Here is a 22,041-nt window from a genome sequence, read left to right as displayed (position 1 = left end):
GGCTAGTTAATTGTTTGATTGTTTTATTGATTGATTGCTTTTACCCCTCCCTCTCTCTCCAGCTCTCCCCAGCCGAGGGTTCATTTGAGGGCCGTGTGGTGGTGGTGTGTGAGAAGATGATGACCCGTCCCTGTTGGGTTTCCTCCAATCAGCTGATCCACAGCCGGAGTTCCCGGGGCATGACCCTGCTGCACCTGGCCGCAGCTCAGGGATACGCAGGGTTAATACAGACTCTCATCCGCTGGCGGTGAGAATCCACGCACACACACACACACACACACACACACACACACACACACACACACACACACACACACACACACACACACACACACACACACACACACACACACACACACACACACATTAATATGTGGTTCTAAATGTGCTCCTCTTTTCCTCAGCACTAAGCATGCAGACAGCATAGATCTGGAATTAGAGGTGGACCCTCTCAATGTCGACCACTTCTCCTGCACCCCACTGGTAAGAGATTGTGTTTGTGATGTAATGTGAATGTATGTTCTGTCTATATTTATTTAATGCTGTGTGTATATGACGTGTATGGTCTCCACCCGGTAGATGTGGGCCTGTGCTCTGGGTCATACAGAAGCAGCGCTGGTTCTGTACCAGTGGGACCCCAGAGCTTTGGCAATCCCTGATTCGCTGGGCCGCCTGCCACTCAGTATTGCACGCTCACGGGGACACACTCGCTTGGCCGAGCTACTGGAGCAGCTGCAACAGACTCCTCCTACTCAGAGTCCACCCACTGACACCTGGATGGACAGGTGGAGCAGCGAATCGGATCCCAGTGGACATAGGGAAAACCCCGCCCCCAGCTCTAACCCAGGTGAGAGAGGTTACCTTGGTTACATTGGGGTATTTAACCCTGAGGGCCGCAGTTACATGTGTGATATCATGCTCTGTCTCACCAGACCTAAGGAGAACCAGGACAGAACCACAGCAGAGCACCCAGAACCACAGCCAGAGTCAGAGCTGGGCTCACCAGGGCCAACCCCAGTTGCAAGGCCAACACCGGGGGCCACCAGACAACCAGGGAGACCTACCACCAGCCAAGAGACTCAAACTCAACTCTGAGGCCCAGCAACAGCCAGTCAACCCCCCACGCTCTCAACTACCCAACCTCAGCCCCCTAAACACTCACCCCCCCAGACCCAGCTCTAACACCCCAAATCCCCACTTCCCCAGCCCACCTCTGCAGGCCAGGTTAGGGGGGTCAGGGGGTGGCAGTAGGTATAGCTTGCGGCAGGCTCTTGGGAGGCGGAGTTTGGCCAGGAGGATTCTGGGAAAGGAGAGACTGGCCAATCATCTGCGTCAGAGGGGCGTATCCACCAGGGGGGAGGAGCCAGAACTGCTGACCTATCAGGAGAATAGTGAAGACCTGCAGGTAGGAGGAGCTTAGGCAAGTTTGACCAATAACTCCACTCAAGCCTCCACTTTTACTTCGTGCAAGCACTTATTTGCGTGTGTGTTGCAGATGAACATGATGATGCTGGCAGAACACATCATGGAGGCCACTCCTGACAGGATCAAACAGGAGGGCTTTGTTGCCACGGAGACTGAGACGTCGCCACCGGAGACCGTTGGGGTCAGCGGTGATGTCAGCTGGTTGGCTAGTTACATTGGTGACGTGGAGCGGTGAGTCCAGAAAGCTCCTATCTCTATATGATACTGTGGTGTTGTATCGATGTAGTGTATATTACTGCCTGCACTCTCCCTCATACTGCTTCTGGTGCTTTTCCTTCAGGTTTCTATACTCCAGGCCCCAGATGCCCACCCCAAACCCCATACCAAGCCCCCTGTCTGGGCCTGAGGATGAGGAAAGTCCCCTGGCTCCGCAAGGCCTGCCCTCCCCAGCCGACTGGAGCTCCTTCCTGCATGCATCACTCAGTGGGGAGGGCCCAGACACCAACCCTGCCCACCTCACACTGACAGAGGCGGAGCAAAGAGAACTGTACGAGGCTGCAAGACACGCCCACCACACCCTCAGAAAGTACAAGGTATTGATAATAACTCTGTTTGTAAAGCCGTCGTACACAAAAATCACTCAAAGCACTACAAAATACAACAGAAGGGTCAAGTAGAAGAAGACTTTATTCTGGGTTAAAAGTTCTCCCTGCCAGGTCCCTGGCTCCACAGGTTGAAGGGTGAATGAGTGGATGTCTGGAGCAGTATTGTCTGGGTGTGTGTGATTGACCCTGCATGGGGAGTTTAAGCAGAGCATGGCCTGGATAGAAAAAACAACTGCACTGCATTCTCTCTCTCTCCCTCTCCCTCATAAGGATACACTGCAACAACTGTATGATCTAGAATCCAGTGTTGTGAAGTTTGGGGTCAACCATCTGTGGCTCGCATGCCCACTCCTGGTCTCTCCCCTGTGGTTGCCATGCCAACTCACCCTTCCCTTCCTCCTTCCTCTAGGGCCGACCAATCCAGGAGCAACGTAAAGAAACAGTAGCAGTGGTCCAGCGCTGCTATAAGAAATACAAACAGGTACAGTATGACTCTCAATCCCAGATCAACCAGATCATATCAGCCCTGCTACTGAAGCCAATGACCAATCAGCATCAGTCAGCTCAGCCATTAGTCAGGACAACTAGAACACAGCAGCTGACATACCTTCTACTCTATGTCTAGTCTGGTTCACTATGACTGGATGTGTCCACAATATGTCCTTCAGACTCTCTCTCTCTTTCTTTCTCCCTCTCTCCATCTCTCTCCATCTCTCTCAAGCTGTCATGGATAGCCTTGAAGGTAGTGTGGCACTCTCTCTCAATCTCTCTGTCTTTATTCTATAACACATTGTTTGAATGTACATTAAGTTTGTACTAATTCCCTGACCAGTCTAATGTAATATCTCTATCAGTATGCACTTTATAAGAGGATGACGCTGGCAGCCATTTTGATCCAGAGCCGCTTCCGCAGTTTCCACGAACAGAGGAAGTTCCAGCAGAGCCGGCGAGCAGCAGTACTGATCCAGCAATACTACCGCAGCTACAGACACTCTCTCAGGTACACACATGGCACGCACATAGGTCATTATCAATACCACATCACAATAAGGTGCACATAGGTCATTATCAATACCACATCACAATAAGGTGCACACAGGTCATTATCAATACCACATCACAATAAGGTGCACATAGGTCATTATCAATACCACATCACAATAAGGTGCACATAGGTCATTATCAATACCACATCACAATAAGGTGAACATAGGTCATTATCAATACCACATCACAATAAGGTGAACATAGGTCATTATCAATACAACATGACAATAAGGTGCACATTTCAACATTGTTTTTCAGAGTGTTCAATCACGATTGCTGCTGACAGACATGATAGGTTACAGTGATTGATGGACAACGTCAAAGTGGCTAGCTAGCTAACAACAGATCGCTTCAATATGGCTAGCTAACAACAGATCGCTTCAATATGGCTAGCTAACAACAGATCGCTTCAATATGGCTAGCTAACAAGCTAACTTTCAGGGCTTACACTAGATGGCTATATCCAAATATAGTTTGATTTGCTTGTCATCTATTGTGGTGATGACAGAAATCTGACTGACAACTTTACCGGGACAATGACTTGTCAATCTCTTTCCAAAAGCCTAATCTCTGATGAAGCTAAATGACACATGTTATACATGCCAAATGGATAGGCTACCCTCACGTATCTGACCTTTTACTGATCATGTAAGCAGACAGTTACTTGCTGTATAAGTCTGACGATATTAAAACCAAATAGTTATAACATGTATTTAACAATCCCTTAAAAACGGCACATAAAAAAACGTCCCAATGGTTTTAGCGGCGCTGGGGTCTCCTCGCCCCCCAGCGGGCAAATCGAAAGCTCTGCACCTTATTGTGACGTTTTATTGATACAGACCTATACACACAAACAGACAAGCACACACACCCTAACTGTGCTGTGTGGTTGTCGCCATGCAGCAGTCTCCTCACTAAGAGACAGAACCAGGCTGCCCGTAAGATCCTGAGGTTCCTGCTCAGATGCCGCCACAGGTACTAATTCACACAATCTCCTTCCTGCTCCAGACCAGCTGTCACTACATCACCATGATAGAGAGGATGCAGGTGTTGACCATGTCTGTCCTCTCTAGCATGGCCGTGTGGTGACAACCCAACCCCTCCTCCCCATACCCAGTGTGTGTGTGTGCTAATAGTTGGTGTTGTTTTGCTGTTTCTGTGAAGCCTCTTGATGGACCATAGACCAGTCAAACGGGTAAGTGAGCACCAGTAACTCAGTTTGGGCTTTTCTTACCCCCTCTTCTAACTCTCATTTCTTACTTCCTCCTCATACTCTCTCTTTTTCTCTCCTTCGCCCCTTCTCTCTCTCACTTTTCTCTCGCTCCCTCTCTCCATGTGGCTGATGCCTGTTTGCATGTCAGCTCTCTTGAGAGGGAGAGAGGGAACACTGGGTCAGTCCAAACATCAAACATAAACACCTCTATCTGTCCCTCTTGTCCCTTTGCTTTTTCTCTCTTTCTCTTTCTCCCTCTCTGTTCCTCTTCCTCTCTCTTTTTCTCTCTTTCTCTTTCTCCCTCTCTGTTCCTCTTCCTCTCTCTTTCTCTCTCTTTCTCTCTCTTTCTCTCTCTTTCTCTCTCTCCCTCTCTGTTCCTCTCTCTTTCTCTATCTTCCCCTCTCTTTCTCTCTGTTCCTCTTTCTTTCTCTCTCTCCCTCTCTCCCTCTCTTTTCCCCTCTCTTTCTCTATCTCCCTCTGTTCCCTTCTTTCTTTCTCTCTCTCCCTCTCTCTTCCTCTCTCTTTCTCTCTCTTTCTCTCTCTTTCTCTCTCTCCCTCTCTGTTTCTCTCTCTTTCTCTCTCTTTCTCTCTCTCCCTCTCTGTTTCTCTCTCTTTCTCTCTCTTTCTCTCTCTCCCTCTCTCTTCCTCTCTCTTTCTCTCTCTTTCTCTCTCTCCCTCTCTGTTTCTCTCTCTTTCTCTCTCTGGATATTGCTGAATGATGCTGGTATTTCTGCATGACTGACAGAGAGAGGGGGCAGGTCCTTCTGCTTTACTTCCAGGGACTGGGGCATGCTTTGAATGACATCACTTCCTCTGTGGGAGGGGCTTCTCTCTTGTTTGGCCTGCCAGTATCCTGCTATTATTTTTGGCTTGGTAGTTGTGGAGGGAGAGGGGGGAGAGAAGTGTGTGTGGGTGTGCGCTTGTGTGTGTGTATGAGGCCGCTCATCTTACAGTCATCTGAGAACTGTAACACCGAAAGTGGCTGGTGAACCAAAATAACTGTTTGTTGTCCCCAGTGCCAACCATCAGTGTGGTGTGAGTGTGTGTCTGACCTGGGGCTCTTCTCTCCTCTAGGGCAAGAGAGCAGAGAAAGGCCAGGGATCCTGAGAGCCCACGACCCAGTCCAACACAGAGCCCCCTCATCCTGTGAGCTCCTCTCCACTCTTCTCTTCCCTCTCCTCCTGTCCCTTCCTCCCTCGGTCTCACACAGGGGCAATTCTCTTTTCCTCCCTCTCCTTATACCAATCTCACAATGGGACTACTTCACAGTCCACACTCCTCTTCTACAAACAGACTGCTAACACTCAAACAGGAGAATGAGGAGGGATACATGGCAACTATATCACTGAGACAACACAGAGACAACTCTCCTCTCTCTCCTCCCCTGTTTCTCTGAGACAAACACTTCCCAAACAGACAGGTCCACTGCTCTGGGAGACTGCTCTGATGAACATATGGTCCTGGCTCTGGCCACAGCCTCGCTTTACTTTCCTCTTCCTCCAGATCACAGAGAGGAAACTACATTACCCTGCCTGGCATCTTTGCACTCTTCACAGATAGATCAATGTTTTCTTCAAGAGCAGAAAAGAACAAGAGAAAAAGATCAGGATGCAGCTGAAGATGCACATTTTTTCATCGAACGTGTTCGATACGGAGAATGGGATGATTGGTTTTCTCATATGGGCAACATTTGCATTGACATGCATAATCTATATTGGACCTGTTGTACTTGCTGTATATATGATACATTTTAGGAAAGGAAAACATAAACCAAATATCACTCCCATATCCTGTATGCATGCACTGTTTTTCACTAGCTCTTCTCCCATGGCTTTTATGGCAGTTGGCAAAGTCAATGTGATCACCACACTCTGATTGGCTGGCTAGACAGGTCAACCAGTCCCCCAGTCCCCCAAAGAGAAGTACTACACTTGAATGTAAGAAGAACATTAACAGATAGGGGTTTAGGTGTAAATAACAGTGTCTTAATTTGTTATATTGACTTGTCTATGAAGTCATTCTCTGAGGAAGCATTTTGCTAGCCTGATGTGTGAGTCTGTGTTTGTTGAATCTAATGCATGTGTTTGAGCTTTGAGCTCCTGCATGCGAACCAAACTTGTTTGTTTTGTATTTATGTGTAGTGGTGTCTCACTTCTGTCCTCATTGACTATCTCTACCCTGTGTTTATCATGTGCTCTATGTAAGGAAAATAACCTGGGTTTTCTGCTTTTATTTATCTATTTGTTTCATTTTTCTTATTGACCTTTTTTATGTTCTTTCATTTAATTTACAGTAAGAAAAGGGCATTTTAGCCCGAGTTAGTTTTATCCCCCTATTGTGTGGTAATGTGTGGTAATGTGTGGTAATGTGTGGTAATGTGTGACATATTCGGTTCAGATGGTTATCTGTCTGTCAATTTGTTCTTAACATGAACTTCAAAAAGCCACATATGGTTTTGAGGAGAGTGTCACATTGCATTGCCTTGACTTCTTATAGTCTGTGAGAAGTCCCAATACTTACTATACGCTAGCCCCTGTCTAGGACATGGGTCCCTATATTAGCCCTTATAGAGTTTAGCCCAACCCATATTTTTGACTATTTAGCGTCTCTGTACATAAAATGACGAGGTATGGGTATATATGGAGACCCCGGATCTTTTTCATGAGAAAAGACTGTATTTAAGAATATATATTATTTTACTTCTATAACAACAGTATGAGCAGATAGAGACCCGGGTATACAGGACAATTGTATTGTTTGTAAATAATGTAAATACTAACCATGGATCTATGTGCATGAGTTAATAAGACAAAGAAACGGAGCAAGAAAATCAACATACATTTTTTTGTGGCTATGGACTGTAAAGAGGATTTGAACTACTTCACTTTACAAGTGTTTGATATAAGTGTTATTGAAGAACATTTTGCTAAAGCATGACATTGATGAAATCTTATGTTAAAACCAGTGATATAAAGAATAAGGGCAGAAAGATAAATGTATACACAACATGCTTTTGATTTTAGGCTAGCAAGAATGAAATCATTTGGCTCGTGGTGCCAATTATTATGAATTCTACTTTTCCCTAGGACCCTAGGATTAGCGCAGGAGTTTTTCCTGACCATGTGGTCACTTGTTCAGGAAAAACTCCTGGTTCAGGAGGTAAAAAATACAAGTATTGAATATACTGTACACAGTCATCTCAAGCAACTGAAGGGTGGGAAAGCAAGGAGAACTTCATAATCTATTATTTGAAAGTGTACACAGAATGAGTTCCTGTCAGGTGTCAAAACCAAACAAACTGGTGATGGGTGATGTTTCTGTTAGTGTGGTCCTCTGTGGCTCAGTTAGTAAGAGCGTTGTGCGGGCAATGCCAAGGTTGTTGGTTCATTTCTTGCAGGGATCATACTCAAAATGTATGCCCTCACTGTACTGAGTAAGTTACATTGGATAAAAGTGTTTGCTAAGTGGTATATACTTTTATGTTAATGCAATTGCAGATTTGAAACTTTCATCTCTTAGCTTCAGACAGATGTTTTCCCCTTCAAATTCCCCAGTATGCAATTGCCAATAGTATGGCCTGTGTTACCATGAGGCGTTTCCTTCCCTGGAGTGTCTTACAGATTTGTTTTGACTGAGGATTATGACCAGTTTGGTTTAGAAAGTGCCTACTCATATACAGAACGTGCAAGCTAATATCAGGAACTCACTATATGTCTCCAAACGAGTTAACCCATTCCCTCTATAGTTGCCCAAATTGTGTGTGACGATTATTCTACACAAAAGATTGGCGCCCAGTCTTATTTTGAACTCTAATTGGTTAGTGATTTTTGTTGTTCTTCCTATACCTAAGTGTTTATGCATTCAAAATATTCCATTGTTAAAAGACAAGTTGCCTATAGCAGAAACAGACTGTTACTAGTCCTGCTTTTGGTCCTCTCAGCAGATGATGTATTTTCCTCCTCCTACCAGGTAGATACTGAGTAGTGGATCCCAGCATACATTACCATGGTTCATTTGGGTTGCTACATTATTGTTTTTAAATCCGTAGCTATGATTTGCCCCCTACATGTATTTATTTGTGAGAAGGAAACATTGACAACGTTTCAATCCTCATTGGGATCTCAGTTAGGTTGCCAGATTATGCCATATCTCTGACTGGGCTGGTTGATATATTATAGGCTAAATTCTGCTTGGCGCATTCACATCTATTTTACAGTAATGGCAGTACATGTAGGCCTAGACATGTCATATAGATACCTTGGGTTAAGTCTTTAGTGAGATGTAGAGCACAAGAAACCCTCTTTCTGGAATTCAACTGCTGTATGGTCATTCTCAAGATGCAAATATCTGTTTTGAACATTGATAAAGTGTATTCTTCTGCATGGAAATTGCATGACATTTCACTTTATTTATCATCTGTTCAGTCCTGGCAGAAATGTTCTTCCAACATTCTTACATAAAAACATATCTTAGCTGGATCAAACTTCACACACACAGACAGAGACATGCACACGACTCACTCGGTCGTCTCACAATCTCCAATCTTGCACACACATCACACTCTCTCTCTTTTCTTTTTTCTTAGGGAGCAGTAACTCCCTCAGATTTAAACTCAGGGTTCTAGAATGGCTTGGGGGTGTGGAGTAGGCCCTGTGTGTGTGTGTGTGCGCGCATGTGTGTGTGTGTGTCAATCAGCCAATTGTGATTAGGCTATACCTCCTCTTTCATAAGATGACAGTGGCGATGACCCCACGGAGATGTGGCAGCCTGAGGTCTTGTTCACAGGGAGTTGGCCTGAGATGGGTGCCACACACATCATCCCATCTATAAAGGACTTCCACTTCCAAACACCTGAGACACAACATATAACATATATAATACAAACATTTGAATATATGTAGAGCCTCACAAAGAAGACAATTAATATCCTCTCTAGGGCCCGGAGTGGTTTTCCTGACCAGGAAAAACTCTGGGCATAGTCATTATGGCCCAGGAATTATTCATGTTGGAAAGGCTCTCCAGCCTATCGCTGTTTCACTCTGTAGTCAACTCTTGAATGCTCTTAATCATTTTATACCCTGGCCTGGAACTGTGCCCTCCAACCACATCACAGCTACACTAACAGAAACACAGAGAGGCGTTGCTGTTTAAAGGGGGTGAATTCACACTGGATAAGGCTTTCCACTGAAACACACAGAGCAATAAACAAACATATACATTTTCTAAATAAGGATCTGTAAATTTAAGTAAGCGTAGAGATCAGTTTGTAGAGAAAAACATAAGCTATGTCACAGGCAACTTTGACTTCCTCTAAGGAAAGTGGGCCACATTCAGTAGCCGAACGTTGCAGATAGAAATGCTATGAATATAGCTGACGTGATTCCTTATTCTACATGTCAGAGAGGCATGTTTGTTCTACATGCCATATTTCTATCTGAACATAACAAAACGCTGCGTCCTGCTGAACTCGCTCCTGGGCAAGCGGCACAGAGGTGACCTTTGACCCACAGGTTAAAGGTCAAATAAGAGATACATTTTCAAATACAGGCCATAGTTATAACGGGCTATGGGTTAACATCACACTGCATGTTTAAATAGTGCTAGCAAGACTTCTCACTCTCTCTTTTCCTCTCTCATCCCTAGCTTTGTTCCCTCCTACTTTGTGTTCTTCATGCCCCCTCTCTCTCTTTCTCTCTTTCTCTTTCTACCTCTTTCCCTGTTTTGTAAGTGATTTTTTTAATAATGTGCATGTATACGCATCAATAAATAGTTGAATATGTTTTTAAAAAGAATCTTCTGCTGCTGAGGCCATGCACAGTGTTTTGAATTGCCCTTATATGTGGAACATGTACTTTGAATGCTTTACATAATTTCTGCTGTAAAATGAAATCTGAGTAAAAAGAAAATTTGCACTTTACTGTAATGGTCTGATGTTTATTTTATTGTCAGTGTTGTACGACATTTAAAAGAAACTGGGCTACAAATTGTTTATCATATCTATGCTATGTTTTTGTATTTGTAGTATTTCCAGAAATACTTTTGAAAATTAAGTCTGGTAATTCTGTCCATGGGCCTATAATGAAGTAAGTTGAGGCATTGAAGAGACTTTATTTCCTTGTTTAATAATGATTTAATTTAAAGTATCTAGTGAAAATCTCACTGTTAAAAGCTCTTAGGGCTCTATTCAATCCGTATTTGCGGAGGTTCAGCGTTACAACGTGATTGAAATGTAAAGGCAATGTTCCTGCATTAGCAGAGACTGCATTCACGTTAAACCCTGCATATGTTGGCTTTAAATTTATATGGTGCAATCTGTAATGCTTCAGCGAAACAGATTGAATCGAGCCCTTAATCTGTTAACTCATATCCATATAATGTTGTTGACTCATCCTGTACATGAAATTGTGGCCAAAGCATACATTTTAGAAGGAAAAAAAACACTTTATAAACCCTGAGGTACAACATCACAAAGCTTGCGGAGCAGTCCAAGCAGACCTGTAACAGAGTTTATAAACCCTGAGGTACAACATCACAAAGCTTGCGGAGCAGTCCAAGCAGACCTGTAACAGAGTTTATAAACCCTGAGGTACAACATCACAAAGCTTGCGGAGCAGTCCAAGCAGACCTGTCACAGAGTTTATAAACCCTGAGGTACAACATCACAAAGCTTGCGGAGCAGTCCAAGCAGACCTGTCACAGAGTTTATAAACCCTGAGGTACAACATCACAAAGCTTGCGGAGCAGTCCAAGCAGACCTGTAACAGAGTTTATAAACCCTGAGGTACAACATCACAAAGCTTGCGGAGCAGTCCAAGCAGACCTGTCACAGAGTTTATAAACCCTGAGGTACAACATCACAAAGCTTGAGGAGCAGTCCAAGCAGACCTGTAACAGAGTTAATAAACCCTGAGGTACAACATCACAAAGCTTGCGGAGCAGTCCAAGCAGACCTGTAACAGAGTTTATAAACCCTGAGGTACAACATCACAAAGCTTGCGGAGCAGTCCAAGCAGACCTGTCACAGAGTTTATAAACCCTGAGGTACAACATCACAAAGCTTGCGGAGCAGTCCAAGCAGACCTGTAACAGAGTTTATAAACCCTGAGGTACAACATCACAAAGCTTGCGGAGCAGTCCAAGCAGACCTGTCACAGAGTTTATAAACCCTGAGGTACAACAAAACAAAGCTTGTGTAGCAGTCCAAGCAGATCTGTCACAGAGTTTATAAACCCTGAGGTACAACATCACAAAGCTTGCGGAGCAGTCCAAGCAGACCTGTCACAGAGTTTATAAACCCTGAGGTACAACATCACAAAGCTTGCGGAGCAGTCCAAGCAGACCTGTAACAGAGTTTATAAACCCTGAGGTACAACATCACAAAGCTTGCGGAGCAGTCCAAGCAGACCTGTCACAGAGTTTATAAACCCTGAGGTACAACATCACAAAGCTTGCGGAGCAGTCCAAGCAGACCTGTCACAGAGTTTATAAACCCTGAGGTACAACATCACAAAGCTTGCGGAGCAGTCCAAGCAGACCTGTAACAGAGTTTATAAACCCTGAGGTACAACATCACAAAGCTTGCGAAGCAGTCCAAGCAGACCTGTCACAGAGTTTATAAACCCTGAGGTACAACATCACAAAGCTTGCGGAGCAGTCCAAGCAGACCTGTAACGGCTGTCATCCTCCTCCGATGACGAGGAGGAGTAGTAAGGATCGGAGGACCAATGCACAGCGTGGTACGTGTTCATGCTCTTTATTAAAACAAGCGAACACTGAAACAAAACAATAAACGACACATGAAATAACTAACCGAAACAGTTCCGTGTGGAACACACAGACACAGAAAATAATCACCCCCGAAACACAATGGAAAACAGGCTCCCTAATTATGGTTCTCAATCAGGGACAACGATTGACAGCTGCCTCTGATTGAGAACCATACCAGGCCAAACACAGAAATAGCAAATCATAGAAAAACTAACATAGACAACCCATCCAACTCACGCCCTGACCATACTAAAACAAAGACATAACAAAAGAACTAAGGTCAGAACGTGACAAGACCAGGTTTGAGAAGTCAATGAGAGAAGTGAATTTTCTCAAAATCTCAAAGCACAACCTAGATTCGAGACCAATATCTTAAGTAGTTGAACATGTTATTACGCCAACCTCGTGAAAGTAACTAACTGACACATTTTAATTTTTGTCAAAAACAACTTTATATCGAAGGAGTGCCTTTGATATAATGGCCTGCATGTGCTCAGTTTGTGCAAGACAACCGTTAGACTCGATGACGGGTTTCTATGCATGAACTTAGCTAGCCAACGACATCGCCTACAAGCGTGATCGGTGATGTCACTCCCTGACCTTAGAGAGACTTGTTTTATTCTCTATTTGGTTAGGTCAGGGTGTGACTTGGGTGGGCAAATCTATGTGTTCTATTTCTTTGTTGGCTGGGTATGGTTTCCAATCAGTGTCAGCTGTCTATCGTTGTCTCTTATTGAGGATCATACTTAGGCAGCCTGTTTTCCACCTGAGTTTGCGGGATCTTGTTTTTGTACAGTTAGTGTGTAGCCTGCAGAACGTTACGTTTATTTATCTTTTTTTTTTTTTTTTTTGTGTGTTCATCAAAATAAAGAAAGATGTACGCTTACCACGCCTTGGTCTCATTCCAACAACGGAAGTAACAGAAGATCCCACCACAAATGGACAGCGTGGTCAGGAGGAGAGAACACAACGGAAACCCGAGAGGCAGCCCCAAAAATGTTTGTGGGGGGGGAGGGGCAGATGACGTGGGCGTCGGTGCTGGGGGGTGAGTCTGAGACCGAGGAGGAATTCTTGGACCCGCTTGAGTGAGGAGTGGTTGGCAGTGGGGAGGGATGAAAGCGTTTGGAGGGGTTGGAGTGTGGAGCAAGACAGTCGCTTTGAGGAGCATGTGACCCTTCAGGCACCATGCTTTGTGGTTACACATACTGTGTCTCCGGTACGCATCCACAGCCCGGTGCGCTCTGTGCCAGCTCCCCGCATTTGCCGTGCTAGAGTGGGCATTCAGCCAGGACAGATTGTGCCAGCTCTACGCTCCAGACCTCCAGTGCGCCTTCTCGGCCCAGGATATCCTGCGCCGGCTCTGCGCACTTTGTCTCCGGTGCGCCATCACAGCCCAGTACGTCCTGTGCCAGCATCCCGCAGTTGCAGGGGCTAGGGTGAGCATCCAGCCAGGATGCGTTGTGCCAGCTCTGTGCTCCAGACCAGAATTGGGCTACCTGTGTAAACACAGCATTGTATGCCTATTCAAGACAAAGGAGATGATTGTGGACGACAGGAAAAAGAGGGCCGATCATGCCCCCATTCTCATCGATGGGGTTGCAGTGGATCAGGTTGAGAGCTTCAAGTTCCTTGGTGTCCACATCACCAACAAACTAACATGGTCCAAGCACACCAAGACAGTCGTGAAAAGGGCACAACAAAACCTATTCCCCTCAGGAGACTGAAAAGATTTGGCATGGATCCTCAAAAGGTTCTTCAGCTGCACCATCGAGAGCATCCTGACTAGTTGCATCACTGCCTGGAATGGCAACTGCTCTGCCTCCGACCGCAAGACACTACAGAGGGTAGAGCGAACGACCCAGTACATCACTAGGGCCAAGCTTCCTGCCATCCAGGACCTCTATACCAGGTGGTGTCAGAGGAAGGTCCTAAAAATGGTCAAAGACTCCAGCCACCCTAGTTGTAGACTGTTCTCTCTGCTACTGCATGGCAAGTGGTACCGGAGCGCCAAGTCTAGGTCTAAAAGGCTTCTAAACAGCTTCCACCCAAAGCCATAAAACTCCTGAACATCTAATGAAATGGCTACCCAGACTATTTGCATTGCCCCCTCTTTTACATAAATCAAATCAAATCAAATGTATTTATATAGCCCTTCGTACATCAGCTTATATCTCAAAGTGCTGTACAGAAACCCAGCCTAAAACCCCAAACAGCAAGCAATGCAGGTGTAGAAGTGGCTAGGAAAAACTCCCTAGAAAGGCCAAAACCTAGGAAGAAACCTAGAGAGGAACCAGGCTATGTGGGCTGGCCAGTCCTCTTCTGGCTGTACCGGGTGGAGATTATAACAGAACATGGCCAAGATGTTCAAATGTTCATAAATGACCAGCATGGTCCAATAATAATAAGACAGAACAGTTGAAACTGGAGCAGCAGCACGGCCAGGTGGACTGGGGACAGCAAGGAGTCATCATGTCAGGTAGTCCTGAGGCATGGTCCTAGGGCTCAGGTCCTCCGAGAGAGAGAAAGAAAGAGAGAAAAAGAGAATTAGAGAGAGCACACTTAAATTCACACAGGACACCAACAAATAAACTACTGCAGCATAAATACTGGAGGCTGAGACAGGAGGGGTCAGGAGACACTGTGGCCCCATCCGAGGACACCCCCGGACAGGGCCAAACAGGAAGGATATACACCACTGCTACTCTCTGTAATCATCTATGCATAGTTACTTTAATAACTACATGTACATATTACCTCAACTCATCTGTGCCCCCCACATTGACTCTGTACCAGTAACCCCCTGTATAAAGTCTCGCTATTGTTATTTTACTGCTGCTCTTTAATTACTTGTTACATTTATTTCTTATTCTTTTCCATATTTTAACTGCGTTGTTGGTTAGGGGCTCGTAAGTACGCATTTCACTGTAAGGTTACACCTGTTGGACCTACACCTGTTGTATTCGGCGCATGTGACTAATACTGTGCTCTCTGCCACTGCAGTTTTATTTTTTACAGTTTACAATTTTATTTGATTTATTCTGATGGATTTAGTTAGACAGGCAGCCTAATTATGATATTTTTTTCAAATTATTTGGACTTTTGACCAATCAGATCAGTTCTTAAAAATAGCTTATGCGAAAAGATCTGATGTGATTGTCAAAAGACCAATTAGTTCGATTTTTTTGCATTTTTTGCAGAATTAGGCTGCCTGAGTTCTTCACTTGCCTTGGGTCAGGAGTAGAATCGGATTGCTGAATCAATGCTATTCCTGTTCAGAAAAGTGAGAAAGACAGACACTTTTTGTGAATGATAATGTGGAAAGAACACCCCAAGAAGGATTTATTTTCTTTATACACCTGTGTGGACAACTAATGACACCTGCCTCTGATTGAGAACCATACTAGGCCGAAACATAGAAATACCCCAAAACATAGAAAAACAAACATAGACTGCCCACCCAATTCACACCCTGACCATACTAAAATAAATACAAAACAAAGGAAATAAAGGTCAGAACGTGACAATAGCCTACATGAAAATATTATTATTATTATGGACAAAAGAGCAAGATCATTTTTATTTGTCAAATGGCAGCCAAGCATTGATTATTATGTCACCAGAATAAGACCCTCGATATTTGTTGAAAAGGAGCATCAAGCTCATTGCCTTGCACTTTCACAACCCTGTGAAGATTGTCATTATCTTAAATCAAATCTTGTTTATCCCATGCAGCAAATACAACCTTGCAGTGAAATGTTTATTTACAAGCCTTTAACCAACAATTCAGTTTTAAGAAGAAAAAAGAGAAGAAATACTGTATAACAAATAATGAAGGAGCAACAATAAAATAACAGTAGTGAGACTACATACAGGGGGTTCCGGTACAGAGTCCATGTGCTGGAGCACCGGTCAGTCCAGGTCATTGATGTAATATGTACATGTAAGTAGAGGTAAAGGGATTATGCATGGATAATAAACAGAGTAGCAGCAGTGTAAACATGTGGGGTTGGGTGGGGATAATGCAAATAGTCCAGGTAGCCATTTGATTAACTGTCAAAGTGTCTTATGGCTAAGGGGTAGAAGCTGTTAAGTCTTTTTGTCCTAGACTTGGCATTCCGGTACCGCTTGCCATGCCATAGTAGAGAGAACAGTCTATGACTGGGGTGGCTGGAGGCCTTGGCAATTGTTTGGGCCTTCCTCTGACACCGCCTGGTATAGAGCTCCTGGATGGCAGGTAGCTTGAGCCATACGCACTGCCCTCTGTAGCCCCTTGCGGTCGGAGGTCAAGCAGTTGCCATACCAGGCAGTGATGCAACCAGTCAGGATGCTCTCGATGGTGCAGCTGTATCCTCGATGAGGATGGGGGTGTGCTCAGTCCTCCTGTTTCTGTAGTCCACAATATTCTCCTTTGTCTTGATCACGTTGAGGGAGAGGTTGTAAACCTGGCACCACACTGCCAGGTCTCGACCTCCTCCCGAAAGGCTTTCTCGATCAGACCTCCCACTGTTGTGTCGGCAAATGTAACGATGGTGCCATGCTTGGCCTTGCAGTCATGAGTGAACAGGGAGTACAGGAGGAGACTCAGCATGCACCCCTGAAGGTCCTCGTGTTGTGGATCAGCGTGGCATATGTGTTGTTTCCTATCCTTACCACCTGGGGGGCGGCCCGTCAGGAAGTCCAGGATCCAGTTGCAGAGGGAGGTGTTCAATTCCAGGGTCCTTAGCTTAGTGATTTTATTTAGTCTATTTAACCTTTATTTAACAAGGAAAAAACCACTGAGACCCAGAGTCTCTTTTTCAAGGGAGACCTGGCCAAGAAGGCAGCAACAATCAATACATTACAGAATTAAAACATACAACAATACAATACAACAACATGAATTCAGCCTAAAAAAAGCATTTACACTCCTCCGTAACAGAGTCTCCCATCAATATTTTAAATTAATTCAGTGGCACTAACATATCTAAATGAAGCATGGATTGTAGATTATGCCACGCGTCTGGTGCATAAGAAGAGAAGGCAGTCTTGTCTAATACTGTGAATGTCCTGGGGACTTTAAGGTGGAACCACCTAGCAGACTGGGTATGGTAACTGCTGGTGGTGACGGAGACTAGACTACAGAGGTAAAGAGGGAGTTTACCCAAAAGGGCTTTGTAGATGAACACATACAAATGTATCTTTCTGCGCATATAAACTGAGGTCCAACCTACCATATGGTACAATGTGCAATGGTGGGTGAGTGACTTGACATTTGGAATAAAGCACAATGATGCATGATAAACCGAGTCCAGTCTCTGTAAAACGGAGGAGATTGCAATCATATACAACAAGTCCCCATAATCAACTACAGAGAGAAAAGTGGCCTGAACAAGCTTCTTTCTAGCCATAAGCGGGAAGCAAGCCTTATTACAAAAATAAAACCCAATTTAAATTTGAGCTTTGTCACAAGATTATCCACATCAACTTTAAAGGACAACTTGTCATCCAACCAAATACCTACAGTTGAAGTGAGAAGTTGACATACACCTTATAGCCAAATACATTTAAACTCCGTTTTTCACAATTCCAGACATTTAGGATCACCACAGTTAGGACCGCCACTTTATTTTAAGATTGTGAAATGTCAGAATAATAGTAGAGAGAATGATTTATTTCAGCTTTGATTTCTTTCATCACATTCCCTGTGGGTCAGAAGTGTACATACACACAATTAGTATTTGGTAGCATTGCCTTTACATTGTTTAACTTGGGTCAAACGTTTCAGGTAGCCTTCCACAAGCTTCCCACAATAAGTTGGGTGAATTTTGGCCCATTCCTCCTGACAGAGCTGCTGTAACTGAGTCAGTTTTGTAGGCCTCCTTGCTCGAACACGCTTTTTCAGTTCTGCCGACCAATTTTATATGGGGTTGAGGTCAGGGCTTTGTGATGGCCACTCCAATATTTTGACTTTGTTGTCCTTAAGCCATTTTTCCACAACTTTGGAAGTATGCTTGGGGTCATTGTCCATTTGGAAGACCCATTTGCGACCAAGCTTTAACTTCCTGACTGATGTTTAGGCTTCAATATATCCACATTATTTTCCATCCTCATGCTGCCATCTATTTTGTGAAGTGCACCAGTCCCTCCTGCAGCAAAGCATCCGCACAACATGATGCTGCCACCCCCGTGCTTCACGGTTGGCATGGTGTTCCTCGACTTGCAAGCCTCCCCCTTTTTCCTCCAAACATAACAATGGTCATTATGGCCAAACAGTTCTATTTTTGTTTCATCAGACCAGAGGACATTTCTCCAAAATGTACGATTTTTGTCCCCATGTGCAGTTGCAAACCGTAGTCTGGCTTTTTATTGGCAGTTTTGAAGCAGTGGCTTCTTCCTTGCTGTGCGGCCTTTCAGGTTATGTTGATATAGGACTCGTTTTACTGTGGATATAGATACTTTTGTACCTGTTTCCTCCAGCATCTTCACAAGGTCCTTTGCTGTTGTTCTGTTATTGATTTGCACTTTTCGCACCAAAGTACGTTCATCTCTAGGAGACAGAATACGTCTCCTTCCTGAGCGTTACGACGGCTGCGTGGTCCCACTGTGTTTATACTTGCATACTATTGTTTGTACAGATGAACGTGGTACCTTCAGGCGTTTGGAAATTTCTTCAAAGAATGAACCAGACTTGCGGAGGTCTACCATTTTTTTCTGAGGTCTTGGCTGATTTATTTTGATTTTCCCATTATGTCAGGCAAAGAGGCACTGCGTTTGAAGGTAGGCCCCGGAATACATCCACAGACACACCTCTAATTGACTCATAATGATGTCATAACATCATTTTCTGGAATTTTCCAAGCTGTTTAAAGGCACAGTCAACTTAGTGTATACAAACTTCTGACCCACTGGAATTGTGATACAGTGAAATAATCTGTCTGTAAACAATTGTTGGAAAAATTACTTGTGTCATGCACAAAGCAGATGTCCTACCTGACTTGCCAAAACTATAGTTTGTTAACAAGAAATTTGTGGAGTCGTTGAAAAACAAGTTTTAATGACTCCAACCTAAATGTATGTAAACCTCCGACTTTAACTGTAGTTATTTATTGGATGACACTTATTCAATGGATAAGCCACCAGATGTGACAATGCTAACAATGTCTGGCAGTGTTCTAGCTCCAGTGAAGGTTATACATTTAGTTGTTTGTATTTTCAAGACCAGTTTGAGACCATAAAGGGAGGCCTGTAGTGACTGAAAAGCAGTCTGGAGCTCATCAACAGCCTGAACCAGAGAAGGAGCACATGAATATATAACTGTATAATCTGCATATAGATGTAACTTTGCTGGTTGCATCCCATTTCCCAAATCATTAATGCAAATTAATCTAATGAAACTGGGGCACACCTGTATTAAAAAGCTAGTAGTCATTTAGGCATGTTACCTTGGTGTTCTTGGGCACAGGGACTATGGTGGTCTGCTGGAAACATGTAGGTATGTACAGGTATGTACATGTACAGACTCGGTCAGGGACAGGTTGAAAATGTGATTGAAGACACTTGCCAGTTGGTAAGCGCATGCTCGGAGTAGACGTCCTGGTAATCCATCTGGCCCTGTGGCCTTGTGAATGTTGACCTGTTTAAAGGTCTAACTCACATCAGCTACGGAGAGCGTGATCACACAGTCTTCCAGAACAGCTGACGCTCTCATGTATGCTTCAGTGTTGCTTGCCACTTTCACAACCCTGTGAAGATTATCATTATTTATTTCATCTGTAGCCTAATTAACTGCATGCTTCCACAACAAGTCATAGTGAGAGGACCACACAACATGTCATTGCACGACTCCAAGTTAACTTCAATCAATCAAATGTATTTATAAATCACTTTTTACATCAGCAGATGTCACAAAGTTCTATACAGAAACCCAGCCTAAAACCCCAGACAGCAAGCAATGCAGATGTAGAAGCATGGTGGCTAGGAAAAACTCACTAGAAAGGCAGGAACCTAGAAACAAACCTAGAGAGGAACCAGGCTCTGAGGGGTGGCCAGTCTTGCTGTGCCGGGTGGAGATAGTACATGGCCATTATGTCCAGATAGTTCCTCAAGATGTTTAAACATTCATAGATGACCAACAGGGTCATTCAAAGGTTGAGACAGCAGGTGTGAGAGAGAGAGAGAGAGAGAGAGAGAGAGAGAGAGAGAGAGAGAGAGAGAGAGAGAGAGAGAGAGAGAGAGAGAGAGAGAGAGAGAGTCAAAAACAGCAGATCCGGGGCAAGGTAGCACTTCTGGTGAACAGGTCAGGGTTCCATAGCCGCAGGCAGAACAGTTGAAACTGGATTAGCGGCACGACCAGGTGGACTGGGGACAGCCAGGAGTCATCAGGCATGGTCCTAGAGCTCAGATCCTCCAGGAGGGAGAGAGAGAGAGAGAGAAGTATACTTAAATTCACACAGAACACCAGATAAGGTTGGATGGAATCCTGGTTGGTGAAAGTGATTCAAACTGTGGAATCATGCCATATTTGGACTAGATCATTTTAACCAAGGTCAGAATGTTGTTATATACATTCAACAAATATCAGTTGAAATCACACTGTGGATGTATTATGCTTTCAATTGCATTGGGGGCATACGTACAGTATGTATATATTTTTTGTCATTTAACAGAGGCTCTTATCCAGAGCAAATATCCTACCAACGGTCCATCAAAAACTGACGACATGGATATTCAGCTAGCGGGATATACTCTGCACCGGCAGGATAGAACAGCACACTCCGGTAAGACGAGGGGGGGCGGTCTGTGCATATTTGGGAACAACAGCTGGTGCACGAAATCTAAGGAAGTCTCTAGATTTTGCCAGATTTTTGCCTGAAGTAGAGAATATTGTGATAAATTGCAGGCCACACCACTTGCCTAGAGAGTTATAAGCTATACTTTTCGTGGCTGTTTATTTACCACCACAAACAGATGCTGACACTAAGACTCAGTCAGCTGTATAAGGAAATAAGCAAACAGGAAACCACTCACCCAGAGGCGGCGCTCCTAGTGGCCGGAGACTTTAATGCAGGGAAACTTAAATCAGTTCTACCAAATCTCTAGCAACATGATAAATGTGCAACCAGAGGGAAAAAAATTCTAGATCACCTGTACTCCACACACAGAGAAGCGTACAAAGCTCTCCCTCACCTTCCATTTGGCAAATCTGACCTTACCTCTATCCTCCTGATTCCTGCTTACAAGCAAAAGTTTAAGCAGGAAGCACCAGTGATTCGGTCTATAAAAAAGTGGTCAGATGAAACAGGTGCTAAACTACAGGACTATTTTGCTATCACAGACTGGAACATGTTCAGGGATTCTTCCGATGACATTGAGGAATACACCACATCAGTCACTGGCTTTATCAATAAGTGCATCGAGAACATCGTCCCCACAGTGACTGTACGTACATACTCCAAACAGAAGCCATGGATTACAGGCAACATTTGCACTGAGCTAAATGGTAGAGCTGCCACTTTCAAGGTCCGGGATTCTAACCCGGAAGCTTACAAGAAATCCCTCTATGCCCTGCGACGAACCATCAAACAGGCAAAGTGTAAATACAGGGCTAAGATTGAATCATACTACACCGGCTCCGACGCTCGTCGGATGTGGCAGGGCTTGCAAACTATTACAGACTACAAAGAGCCTACCAGACGAGCTAAATCACTTCTGTGCTCGCTCCGAGGCAACCAACACTAAGGCATGCAGGAGAGCGTCAGCTGTTCCGGACGACTGTGTGATCACGCTCTCCGTAAAGAGTAAGACCTTTAAACAAGTCATCATACACAAGGCTGCGGGGCCAGACGGATTACCCAGACGTGTGCTCCGGGCATGTGCTGACCAACTGGCACGTGTCTTCACTGACATTTTCAACATGTCCCTGATTGAGTCTGTAAAACCAACATGTTTCAAGCAGACCACCATCGTCCCTGTGCCCAAAAACACAAAGGCAACCTGCCTAAATGA

At 44.4% G+C, this 22,041-nt stretch overlaps 1 protein-coding gene across 1 annotated transcript in view; it reads left to right on the top strand.

The window, feature by feature from the left end:
* Positions 1-10,207, top strand: part of LOC118377479 (calmodulin-binding transcription activator 1) — a 130,636-nt gene extending 120,429 nt beyond the window's left edge. The window contains 11 exon segments of the mRNA XM_052473461.1: positions 63-247; positions 405-483; positions 580-847; positions 933-1,405; positions 1,496-1,656; positions 1,766-2,018; positions 2,440-2,511; positions 2,752-2,772; positions 2,885-3,030; positions 3,981-4,052; positions 5,365-10,207. Coding sequence (XP_052329421.1) covers positions 63-247; positions 405-483; positions 580-847; positions 933-1,405; positions 1,496-1,656; positions 1,766-2,018; positions 2,440-2,511; positions 2,752-2,772; positions 2,885-3,030; positions 3,981-4,052; positions 5,365-5,440 — 1,806 coding nt within the window. The 3' untranslated portion in view covers positions 5,441-10,207.
* The last annotated feature ends 11,834 nt before the right edge of the window (positions 10,208-22,041 follow it).

The sequence above is a fragment of the Oncorhynchus keta genome, chromosome 21 (genome assembly GCF_023373465.1).
Source record: "Oncorhynchus keta strain PuntledgeMale-10-30-2019 chromosome 21, Oket_V2, whole genome shotgun sequence".
Lineage (NCBI taxonomy): Eukaryota > Metazoa > Chordata > Actinopteri > Salmoniformes > Salmonidae > Oncorhynchus > Oncorhynchus keta.
Note: the sequence above shows the minus strand (reverse complement) of the source record. Positions and strands in the feature narration are given on the sequence as shown.